The sequence below is a fragment of the Arvicola amphibius genome, chromosome 9, assembly GCF_903992535.2.
Source record: "Arvicola amphibius chromosome 9, mArvAmp1.2, whole genome shotgun sequence".
Lineage (NCBI taxonomy): Eukaryota > Metazoa > Chordata > Mammalia > Rodentia > Cricetidae > Arvicola > Arvicola amphibius.
The window spans coordinates 63,560,249-63,572,373 of record NC_052055.2 but is presented as its reverse complement, the minus strand read 5'-3'; the positions used below and the strand labels follow the sequence as shown (position 1 = coordinate 63,572,373).

At 52.5% G+C, this 12,125-nt stretch overlaps 1 protein-coding gene across 1 annotated transcript; it reads left to right on the top strand.

Annotated features, from left to right (window-relative positions):
- The first annotated feature begins 1,973 nt into the window (after window positions 1-1,973).
- LOC119823132 (putative GTP-binding protein 6) lies at window positions 1,974-11,832 on the top strand. Its single transcript, XM_038342934.1, is given in 12 exon segments — window positions 1,974-2,418; window positions 2,710-2,842; window positions 3,183-3,272; window positions 3,707-3,855; window positions 9,244-9,314; window positions 9,566-9,688; window positions 9,993-10,061; window positions 10,064-10,111; window positions 10,114-10,184; window positions 10,353-10,498; window positions 10,956-11,109; window positions 11,285-11,832. Coding segments are annotated over 10 exon segments (1,086 nt in total). The 5' UTR covers window positions 1,974-2,418; window positions 2,710-2,842; window positions 3,183-3,227; the 3' UTR covers window positions 11,495-11,832.
- Window positions 11,833-12,125: the final 293 nt, after the last annotated feature.

The following is a 12,125-nucleotide window of genomic DNA, read 5'->3' as shown; positions in this document are numbered from 1 at the left end:
AAGAAAAGCCTGACATCACCCAACTGACCAATTTCTTTTCCTGAGAGCACTTCTACTTCATCTACTGCAAGTTCTGGAAACTCTACAGAGGTCATGACCTGTTCTTTGATGCACTTGACCAGGATAGGAACAATGACCATGTGAGCTTCGGTGGGGACAAAGGTGAAACCTCAGGTGAGGGTGGGGCTCAGAAGTATAGGGGCTTGGGTGCTGCACAAAAACCACGGTGAGCTTGGGTGGGGTGGAGTCTGGGGTGAGGACAGTGTCTCCAGTGGAGCCCTGGGGCAGAGGGTGGGGTTGTAGGGCTGTAAGGTGGAAGGTGGGGCCTGAGCTGGAGAAGGTGGGGCCTGGGGTGGAGGGTGGAGTTGCCAGTTGAGGGGCTGAGTCTTAGGCAGAGGGAGGGACTGTGGGACGGAGAAGTGGGGCCTGTGGTAGAGTGCAGGCTTCAGGGTTGGAGAGGCAGAGCTAAAGGATGAAGAGGTGGAGCTGTCAGATCAAGGGGTGGACTGTGAGGTGGAGGGCACAGCCATTGGAGGAGAGCAGGGTTCAGGTAAGGAAGGTAGTACTTTGATAGAGAGGTGGGGCCTGGGATAGAGGGGCTGTGCTCAGGGATGAAGGAACAGGATCTGGGGTGGAGGGCAGGGGAATGACTGAGGGAGAGGTGGGGCAGAGCCAGGTCCCAGCCATGAGGTGTAAACACTACCCTGACTGGCTTTTCTTGCTGCCATGCCTCATTGACAGGATCTTCTCAGGTACCGTAATGTGGTAGGTGCTTCTGTGCTGCATCATATGAGGTCCAGTAGGTGGCGGGGGTGGGGTGGGGTGAGGGGGTGGGGGGTGGGGGGTGGGAGGTGGTTTCACGCAGTGTCAGTGTCAGTGTCATGGTCTCTGGTCTCCACCAAGTGAACAAGGTCACGGAAAATGTGATACCTTCTGCCCCGTTGCTGCTGTTTGGGCTACACGTCCCATGTCAATGTTGGTGGTGGGCGGTCACGTTACTGTCAGTGGGTGGTTTCGTCACTGTGAGTGATGGGTGGGGCTGCTCTATTAGCAGTTATCCAAACCCCATGAGAGGCCCCATGTTTCCTGACCTCCACACAGGCTGGAAGTGAAGCAGGATGGGAAAATCAGCTACATGGACTTGGTGTGGTTCCTGATCTCAGAGGAGGAAAAAGACACAGAACAAGTGGGCAGGTCCTGGGTACACCGTCTATGACCATCTGTGGCCCGTGTGTGCCATTCCATATTCTGTCAGATGCTTGTGTGGGATAATGGGCAGCGCAGTTAGAAGCTCATGTGTGACGTGGGGCAGCACACAGTCAAATGCTCATGTATGACACGGGCAACGCAGTCAGGAGATGGGTCAGCGTCTCCACAGCTAAATGCACACGGTCAACCGTCACCAGAGTTCTGTGCCAGGCCACTCGAGGGATGTGACTGAGCCCCACAAATGGCCCCGAGCGACAAACACAAAACACACACACACACACACACACACACACACACACACACACACACACACGTCACCTCAGCTGAGGTACCGAGCTTGAGACCCTCATACACACGCACACATACATCACCTTGGCAAGCCTCTGTGGGACTGCACTGCAGCTGTAGCTAAGGATATGCGTGTCCTATATCCCACACAGAGGGTTACGTCACAGTCCCCAGCCCTTTGCTGTAGGCAAGTCTCCTGGATTTGGTAGGTATCCTTTACCCCAGACCGGACTGGAACGCGTGCAGGCTAGGACCCGCCGTCTGCCAAACACAAGCCAATCTCTGGGGCAGTCGCTGGGAGCCCGGTCCCGCCGCCTTTGAGAGCTCAAGCCTCCAGTCCTCTGTTCTTGCCGGGCTCTTTCTCTAGCTCCCCGCCCTGGCCGCTCGCCCTACCCCTAACGGCCCAGACCCAGTCCCCACTGCGCCTGCACCCGGAACGTCCTCCCGGGCTCACGTTCTTGCTTAGGCGCAGAGTTGCTGCTCGCCCACCCCCTCAGGCCCCCCCCTCTCCTGTCACTCCCGGTACCTCCGCAGCGTCCAGACCCCCTTTGGCCCCGCCCCTGCCAGCTCCTCCCACTCCAGGCACCGCCCGTCTTTTCCGGTCAGGCCCCTTGAATGGCGGCCGCGCGCTGCCTTGCTTCCAGGGCTCAGGCTCCTGCTTAGCCGCGGCCTGGCCCCTGGCTATGCCCAGCCATGCCGCCACGGCCGGCCCGCGCAATTATCGCCGACATGCGGAGTTAGGAGCGGCTCCCCACGTCCGCAGCTGGGAGAGCGGGGCCGGGGTGTTGGCGGGGGACGGAGAGGAGCCCGAGGAGGAGGACGAGGAGGGAGAGCTGCTGAGCCCGGAACCGCTGCAGCCCAGCGAGTGTGTGTCCTGCATCCTGACGTCAGGGGCCCGGAGGGACCGTAGGCGGAACACAGGTCAGTGGAAGGACTGGAGCGGGAGGAGACTGACTGATTGGGCAGGGGTGCAGAAGGGGAGGTATGAGGAGAAAGAAAGGTGGTGTGGACACCCAGGAAGGCGCACAGGGGACAGGGGATGCTGTGTGGATCAGCGTGGGGAGGAGTTTGTGATGGGGCCGGAGGCGTTAGTGTGTGCCAGCCTCCCTCGGATCCTTCCAATCCGCCCCAGGGTCCTTCCGAGCTTCCCCATGCTCCACGTGAGCTGCAGCCCCGAAGGACGCCATCTACCTTCTGCCTGCTCCCTCATAGAGTGTCAGGTGGCGAGGCCGCCTCGCTGGTGCGCGCATTGCAAGGCTGGTCGGTTGTGCGGACCCTGGTGGTGCACATGTGGGTTCCCAGATCGCAAGTTTGTCTTTGGCAAGGGAAACTTCCTAGCTGACGGGTGAGTAAGCCCCGCCCCTTCATGTTACACGCCCCATGCCCAACCTGGTGTGCCTGTGTATGCATGCATGTTCTTGCTATGTGAGTGTGTGTGTGTTTACCTCTGTGTGTGTCCCTTTGTGTGTATTTCCCTCTTTGTGCATGTGTGTGCTTACCTCTGTGCAGTGTTATAGTGTTCCTCAGCATGCACATGCCTGTGCATTCCTCCGTGTAGCTTGTGTGTGGTTCTCACCATGCACACGCATGTTTGTCCCTCTCTGTGTGTGGTCCTCAGTGTGCACATGTGTGTGCCTCCTTCTGTATGTAGCATGTGCACATCCGGACTTGTCTGTGCCTGACAGACCCTCCCCTACTCCTCGGAGAAGACTAAGGAATCTGTGGACATCATGTGTGTGTTTCTGAACGTGGAGAGGATGACAGCTCTGACCAAGGTATGGAGTGTGTGACTGTGACCTGTGACCCCATGTGTGTCAACTCTACCCTTTCCCCTGACCCTCATGTCCCAGCCTCACCCCTTTCCCCTGTCCCCCTGGGTCCCACACTCCGGTGTCCTGATCTTACCCCTTCCTTTGGCCCCGTGTCCCATCCTCACTCTTTCCTCTGTCCCTGCATCCCCTGATTCTCCTGTGTCCCAACCTCACCCCTCCCTTTGAGCCCCAAGTCCTAATCTCACCCTTTTCTTTATGCCCAGGTCTCTGACCCCTGTGTCCTTGCCTCACCTGTTCCTCTGACCCCAGGACCCCAACCCCCCTCATTCTCCTGACCCCTGTGTCCCAACCTCACCCCTTCCCCTGCTCCCTGTCTCCTGGTACCTATGTCTCAACCTCACCCCTTCCCCTGACCCCTGTTTCCCATTTCCTGGCAGAAGACCCTGCAGACTACCTGGGGTGTCCATGTGTTGGACAGGTTCACTATCGTCCTGCACATTTTCCACTATAATGCCCACACCAGGAAGGCCTGGCTGCAGCTGGCGCTGGTGGAGATCCCCCTGCTCTGGCGGTCACCCCTGCTCTGGTGGGTCACCCCTGAAATTACCTGGTGCAAGTGAGAAGGAAACATGGAACACACAACAACCCACTTAGGAGTTTATTAGAGGGGGCGTACACAGGCTTGGGAAGTCAGTGTGCAGAGAAAGGGAGGAAGATGGCACGTCCTGCTTTTAAAATCTGCCTAGCACATGCTCACAGTGTCAACAGTGGTTGACATGGCTACTTCATATGCAGATGACAGGACTCAACGCAGGTGTGCAAGGGCTTAGCTGAGTCATACGTGGATCACACAAGGTCCTTTAACATCCCCGGGGGCCATTAGGCACTTCTGCCTGAGGGCTTGTCTGCACCTGCATGACACCTAGAATCCGGAAATATCAGCTGTATGTGGCTGAAATCTTTACATTGTACCCTTTTGTTTATTATAAAAATTTGGGGAATTTTGGGTCTTTAATGGGTGGGAATGGGGCATTGTAAGGTCTCTCGTGACTGCTTCATGCTGATTTTGTGGGTGCTGGAGAGTTGAGATGCTTGACCACATCCTGGGGTGGCTGATTAGTTTTGTGTTTTTTCTGGGCTTTGTGGAACTGGCTGGCTGGCAGCTTGGACCTTGCAAGATGCTGGAAAGGCAGAAAATTATGTCTGAAAGAAATGTTAGATCCCGGTGATTAAGGGAAGAGAGTCCCAAGATGAAAGATAGAGGGTTTTGTTTTTTGGAGGGAGGGTGGAGGGGGGAATTTTCCATAGGTTCCAGAGACCATAAATGATAAGGGAAGAATTAAATAATACTTATTCTGGGCAAGTCTGGTATATTTAGGTAGGTCCAATTGGCTCCCTGGAGCTTATGAAAAAAATGTTTGAAAAGAAATAAATTTTAGACATATTAAAAGCTTATGATTATGATGATATAGTGTTGGAATGGAAGATGGTGGGGAGAAGGAAGGAAAACAAGGGGGAATTATTAGAAAGGGGAATTATTAGACCCCTCAGTGTTTTACCTGAAGTAAATCTTAAGGCACTTGTTCTCCTTTAGCATCATGGTATTACCTTAACATCCAGGAGACACTGCTCCAGTCAGTGATAAACCTGTTATGTTGAAGTGTTTTGGGAGTTTTGGGAGTTTGGAGCTGTGAATGTTCCCAACTCGTTATTGGGGCTGTGAATATCCTCAAACTCGTTATTATTTCTTACCACCTGGGCTCTTGGCAATTCTTGTACCTCTGGCTCTATGTTTAATGATGGTCTCTGTAATAACAGCTGAGTGTTTAACTGGAAATTTAAGCATGACATTGGAGATATAGAGAAGTTGATAAATCAGATATGTGAAAGAGGGACCACTGTGGAGTTAATGAGCCAGAGGTCTTGAACCAGGCAATAGGTTCCATTAGGTTTTTTAACAGCAAGTGTAGGAGTGTTAAAGGGAGAAGAGATGGGGCAAAGTAGCTTTTTTCTTAAAAGGTTAGAGATCATAGGCTTAAGTCCCCTAAGGCTCTGGAGAGAGAGGGTACTGAGCTTGGGTAATGTACTTAGTAGGGTCTTGTGATTGGATAACGATGGGGGAATGGTGTTTAGCAACAGAGGGGTTTTGTTTTGGGTGTCCCAGACTTGGAGGTTCACCTGAGAGGCTGGTAGAGGAAAAGACACATTGGAGCTAGGAGGTTTGGAGTCTAGGAGGAGGAGGAGGGGAGCTCTTGGTGAGTTTGGGGTAAAATTAATGGAAGGAACAAATGAAGTGGAAGCTCCTATACTAAAAAAAGTCTCTTCCCATAAGAGGCACTGGGCAGGCTGGCAAGACTAAAAATGAATGAGTGAGATAAATACCCCTAAAAACACAGTTAAGTGATGGGGTATGCTGAGGTAGATAAGGCTGTCCCCCTACCCCAACAATAGAGAAACGAGAAGAAGAGGTAGGTCCCAAGAATTCACTCAGTACTAAGTATGTGGCTCTGGTATCCAAAAGAAGGAAGATGGGCTGTCTTGATACTGTGATGTTTACGCATGGCTCCCCAGTACAGATGATGGTTGTGGTCAGGTCAAAGGAGCCTGGGCAGCCTCACTCATCTATAACCAGACCTAGAAGGTCATCTTGTGAATTTTCTGGGTTTGAGGTCTCCATGTCACTATGTGCACAAGGACAATTGACTGCCTAATACCTTTCCTTATGGCATCTTGGGCAAGGTCTCAAGGACCAAGATTAGGATTAGGACATGCTCAGGCCCAGTGACCAGTTCTACCACATTTGAAACATGGGCCTGGTGGTTCTCAAGCTCCAGGGGGCAAGTGAGCAGCACAGACAGCACGGATCAGGCAGTCTGTTGCCTCAGTCGGTCAGAGGACCATGGCTAGCAATAGCAGTGATTGTGGCACATAGCTTTGTCATTTCTTGCACGGTGCACCTTAAAAGCCAACTCTAAGACTTCTTTCTGCCTGTGGGGTCAAGGGGCCTTTCTCTAAATGTCTAAGTTTAGCCTTGATGTTAGGGTAGCACTGAGAAAAAAAATGGGTAACTGTCTTCTGTGGTTTCTGGATCTAAGTATATTGTAACAGAGCTATAGTAAGGCATTCTAAAAATGCAGAAGGATTTTCCTTCATATCTTGAATGACCTCTGAGAGCTTATTATAGTTTATTGGCTTGAGGGCAGCCTTGCAGAGACCTGCCAGAAGGCAAGTTAAAAAACTAGTCCCTAGCTAAAATCCCACCTGGGGTGTTATAGTCCCAGTGAGGTTCCTGCTCGGGGACTGCCTCTGCCCCCGGAGGCTGTGTTACATGTGTTTGGTGAATCTCATCTGCATGTAGTCTGGCCTGCTCCCAAACTCTTCAGGAAGTAGGTTATTAGATACGATCATATAGATATCATGAAAGGCAAGATTATAAGACTGAGTAATATATTAGAATTGTTTATGAAAGTAGTAGAATTAGATGTATAGGACCCCAGTTTATGTTTTATATGGGAGAGTTCTGAGAGGGAGAAAGGAATGTGTACCTTAATTCATCCATGCTGGCCATCTCTTGCAACGGGAGAATTCTGCAGAGAAGAACTGTAGCCAGCTTGGTTTGGTCAGGTTTGGGTTCCATAGCAGCATGTGAGCATGTGAGAGAAGGGGTAAAGGTGTGTGCCAGAGCTGGGAGACTGCTGCGACCAGGCACCTGAGAGGAAGAATGATCCAGTGGGGCTGATGGAGTAGTTAGTGGGAGGAAGAGCGAGCTGAGGGAGGTGGCAAGGTAGAGGGAAGTAAAGGAGTGGAAGTGTCTGTCTGCTGAGGTAGGGAAGGTGTGGATTCCTTAGCAGAGCCCAGAGCAGTAGCTGAAGGAATGGGGGTGGGAGCCAGAGGAGTGGCATTAGGAGCTAAAGGAACAGGGTAGGGACTGAAGGAATGGAGGTAGGTGCTAAAGAAACAGGGGAAGAGGCTTGAGGAATGGGGGTAGGAGTTGAAGGAATGAGGTTAGCTGCCCACTGAGCTGACTCCACAGTGGAAGTGGAGGGTTCTTCTGGTTCAGATGGCATAGCCAGAACCATGTGAGCAGGTGAACAACTTGCAAGAACAGGGCTTAGTCTTAGAGCTTAGATAGTAAAAGGCTTGGATGTAAGAAATCTCCTTCCATTTGCCTGTGTGCTGACAGCAGTTAGAAAGCTCCTGTAGAATATCAGGATCAAAGGTGCCATTAGGGGGCCACTGTAGATTGTTATCTAAATTGTACTAAAGCCATTTTTTAAAAACAGAGATGGACAAGTGTAGGAATCTGTAAGTAGGGCATTAAGGCCTGGGGTTTCAGGGTCTCTAAAAGGCATCACAGGGGGGAGGCTGGATTGATGGGCTTGGATGGTTTGCTACCCATAAGTGAAACCACAAGGCCTATAACAGGACATCTCCCTTTATAGGTAGGGTGTAAATCGGTGGCAAATACCACAGGACCTGTGGGAGAGCATCCTCTGCCTACAGGTGGGGTGCTACAGCTTGACTGGATCCAGTTGGGATGACTTGGAAGCCAGAGAGGTCAGAGGTCTCACTGAGCTGCCCTTCACGGCTGGGGAGAAAAAGAAAAAAAAAAGAGAAAGCAGAGTCTGAAGGACCCTGGGCCCCCATTGCAGGAAGACTTACCCTGGGCCATCCAAACATGATTTAGCTAAGAAAAGCAATTCAGAGATGAATGTCAGCAAAGGGCTCAACTGTAGCTTTAGAGACTGGTTGGGGACTGTCACCCCATTTCTAGGAACACCAGATTTTTGGAAGCTCAACAGTAAATTCCTTGGGTTCGGAGAAATGGTTAAGCTGACCAGAATGGGGAAACTCATCAATTGAAGCTGGCGATGTGCAGAGAAATTGTGCTCAGGTATATGGAACACGTGGTTGTTGTGGAAAAAATACCCTGTTCCAGATCCTGACCCCGGGAGAGGGACTCAGGGTGGGAGAGCCTCCCTAGTCTCATGACACCAATGAAATTACCTGGTGAAAATGAGAAGAAAACACGGAACATCAACAAACTTGCTTAGGAGTTTATTAGAGGGGGCATGCACAAGCCTGGGAAATCAGTGTGCAGAGAGAGGGAGGAAGATGGTGCAGCCAGCTTTTAAAAGCTGCCTAGCGCATGCACACTGTGGGTTGATGCGGCTGCGTCATACACCAATGATGGGGCTCACACATGTGCACAAGGGCTTAGCTGATTCATTTGTGGATCATGCGAGGCCCTTTAACATCCCTGGGGGCCATTAGGCACTTCTTGTCTGCACCTGCATGACCCCTAGAACCCAGAAGTGTCAGCCTTATGTGGCTGAAATCATTACAACCCCTGCTCAGGCAGGTCACCCCACACTTGGTGCAGGACAATTATCTATAGTCTGTCAATTGTGTTTTAAATAAACATTGATTGGCCAGTAGCCAGGCAGGAAGTATAGGTGGGACAACCAGACAGGAAGTAGTGGCGGGTCAATGAGAACAGAAGAATTCTGGGAAGAGGAAAGCTCTCTCTGGAGTCCTGTCTAGACACTGAAGAAGTAAGATATGATACTGCTGAAAAAGGTACTGAGCTGTGTGGCTAACATATACTAGAATTATGGGCTAATATACGATATAAGAGTTAATAAGAAGCCTGAGCTAATGGGCCAATCAGCTTATCAGTATAGTCCTCTGTGTGATTTTTTTTGGGGCTAAATGGCTGGGGACCTGGTGGGAGGACAGAAACCCAGACAACACACTTTCATCTTCATCCTACATCTCCTCACCCCACACCTCCTCACCTCCACATCCCCTTTCATACAGAGACACCAGCTGCATATCCCTTGGTGGTTAACACCCTATCCTGTCCACTGTGCCCTAGGAGGGCTTGACCTGAGGACTGGACCTGACCTGACCTGAGGACCCGAGTGCCAACATTCACTAAGTGACACCTACTAAGCGTGTATTTCCATCCCAGGTCTACCCTGAGCAGCGGTTCTGCCCGACTGGATCAGCAAGGAAGGGGCTTATGGTACATCATGGGGTCAGGTGAGGGTGCCACATAGCCTCCAGTGGGAAACACAGTCCAGGGCAGTGGGAACACCAGCCAACCAGCTGCAGAGTTTCCCAGCTGTCACAATGGGTAGCACCAGTTACATGGTGTTCAGTGGGGCATACCAGCTACATGCAGTGGGGTGCACCAACAGAGTACCCCCTTCACCTGGGTCCCTTGATCCTCACACCCCTAGGACCACCTGCACCTGGCTCCTACATACCAGTTTGCATATTCGTGTCCACAGGAGAGTCATCCACAGAGCTGTGCCAACAGGCACTGAAAGAGGAGGCAAAGCGGAGTGTGCTGAGGAAGTAGCGCTTGCAGCACAAGTTCCCCATTGTGTCTGTCGTCTGCTACACCAACTGCGGTGAGGGTCCCTAAACAGCAGCACTACATCTCAGCACTGGGTATGTGTAGGTGGGTCCATGGGGTGGAGCCCCACATCTCAGGACAGGGCACACATGGAAGGGTCCCCAGGGTGCAGGACCCACATCTCAGCACAGGGCATGCATGGGAGATTCCTCAAGGTGCAGGACCTGCATCTCAGGACAGGGTACATGTGGAAGGGTCCGTGGAGTGCAATCACCTGCATCTCAGCACAGGGCATGCATGGGAGAGTCCCCAGGGTGCAGTGTGCGTTTCCCATTCTCACATCATCATGTCCCCTCCAGGGAAAACCACACTCATCAAAGCCCTGACTGGGGAGGCCACCATGCAACTGTGTGACCATCTGTTCACACAGTTGTCACAGCACACGCGGGGTTGCTGCCCTCGTGCATGCCCATCATGTACATGGCTTTCTGTCACAGCTGCCACACAGCCTGATCCAGTCTTTCACCGTGCTGGAGGACGTGGTCCATTTGGTGGGTATCCATGTGTCTGCATCAATTGGTATCCTTGGATCCGCCTTTTGCTTAGGCCAGATGTCCTGGGATCTGCCCTCCATGTGGTGTTCCTCGGGCTAACACTTCCTGTCCCCTGCAACCCCTCCTATGACACTTTCCGCCCCTGACTGCTCCTCCCCCTCACAGGATGTTATCCTGCATTTGAGGGACATGAGCTACCCCAACATGGAGCAACAGAGGCCAGAGTCTTGTCTACACTACAGCTGTGGTGTAGACAAGACACTCTTGAACTCCATGTTGGAAGTTCACAACAAGATGGATCTGGTTCCTGGGTGAGTGGGGCAGGGGGAGGCATGTGTGTCACTGTTTACACTGTAGGAATCTTCATGGTAGCCTCACTGCACCTGTCCTTGCTGCACCTGTCCTGACTGCACCTCTTGTTACTGCATCTGTACTAACTGCAACTGCTCACCACAGCTGCCCTCACTACAGCTGTCTTCATCACAGCTGTCTTTACCTCACCTGTCCTTGCTGCACCTGTCCTCACCACACCACACCTCACCTCACCTCACCTCACCTCACCTGACTGTAGCTGTCCTCACCTCACCTCACCTCACCTCACCTCACCTCACCTCACCTCACCTCACCTCACCTGACTGTAGCTGTCCTCACCTCACCTGACCTCACCGCAGCTGTGCTAACTGCACCTGTCCTCAACTCACCTATCTACACTACACATGTCCACATAACCCCATGGTTCCTTTTACTCACTGAACCTCTTCCACACAGGTACAAGCCTCCCAGGTCCCTGCATCCTGGCCGAGTCTGCACTCCTGGGCCATGGGCTAGACAAGCTGAAGATGACGCTGGAGGAGTCCGTTCTGCAGGTCACTGGCTGGCGGGTGCTCACCCTCTGTTTACCGCTTGGGGGAACCCAGCTCTGGTGAGTCACAGGGTGCTTGGGTGGTGGGTTGTCACATATACATATGCAGTTGGTTCCCTGCCGTGGACATGCCCCGCTATCAACATGCTTCCTAGCATGCACCATGCTGATGTCAGTACACTTCCCAGCATGAGCCACGCCTATGTCAGCATGTTTCCCATCATGCTCCTCACAGATGGTGCTGTCTCCCCACTTGTCAGCACTGCTTCCCAGTCTGCACGATGCTGATGTCAACTTGGCTTTCCAAGCCTGCACCACCCTCTGCCCATCACTACGCACCACGCTAATATCAGCACACTTCCTAGAATGCACCACAGTGGTCTCTCTGCAACTGGCAGTACAAGGAGGCCAAGGTGCAGCAGGTGCAGGAGCTACCCAAGACTGACACCGCCCACATGACAGTTATCATCAGCCAAGCCACCTATGGCCGGTTTCGGAAGCTGTTTCCTGTGGATATAGCTTGTGGCCATGGTGTTGTCCCGCCACTTTCTCCCTCCCAGCTGTTCCCTGAGTGAAAACCAGGACCAGATGTGGATTCAGCTCATGAGAGGGTGTTTGTGGATGGCCCCATGTAGTCCTGCCCCTTCCTCCCAGCTGATTCCTAAGTGACAACTACATAGATGGACTGAGGACCTGATATGGGAGGTCATGGCCTCTCATAGTCCTGTCCCTTCCTCCCTCTCAGACTGACGGGCAGCTCATTAAAGCAGGATTTGCACTTTGTTCCCTCTCTTTAGCTGGCGATGTGTGGGCTCTGTAGGGTTCTGTGTCACTGGGGAAGGGGAGGGGAGGGTCCGTGTTACTGGGGGAGGGTCTGTGTTGCTGGGAAAGGGGTTGGGGAGTATCCATGCCATGGGGGAAGGGAGGGATAGGGATAGTTTGAAAATGGTGCTGTGGCTGATCCAGGGCAGGAGGACCAAACACTGCACACCCCACAGCTCTTCCCCCAACCCCTGTGTTCTGCCCCTCCATGTTCTGGGATGGGGCAGCTGCAGGACACTGTGGGACGCCACCAT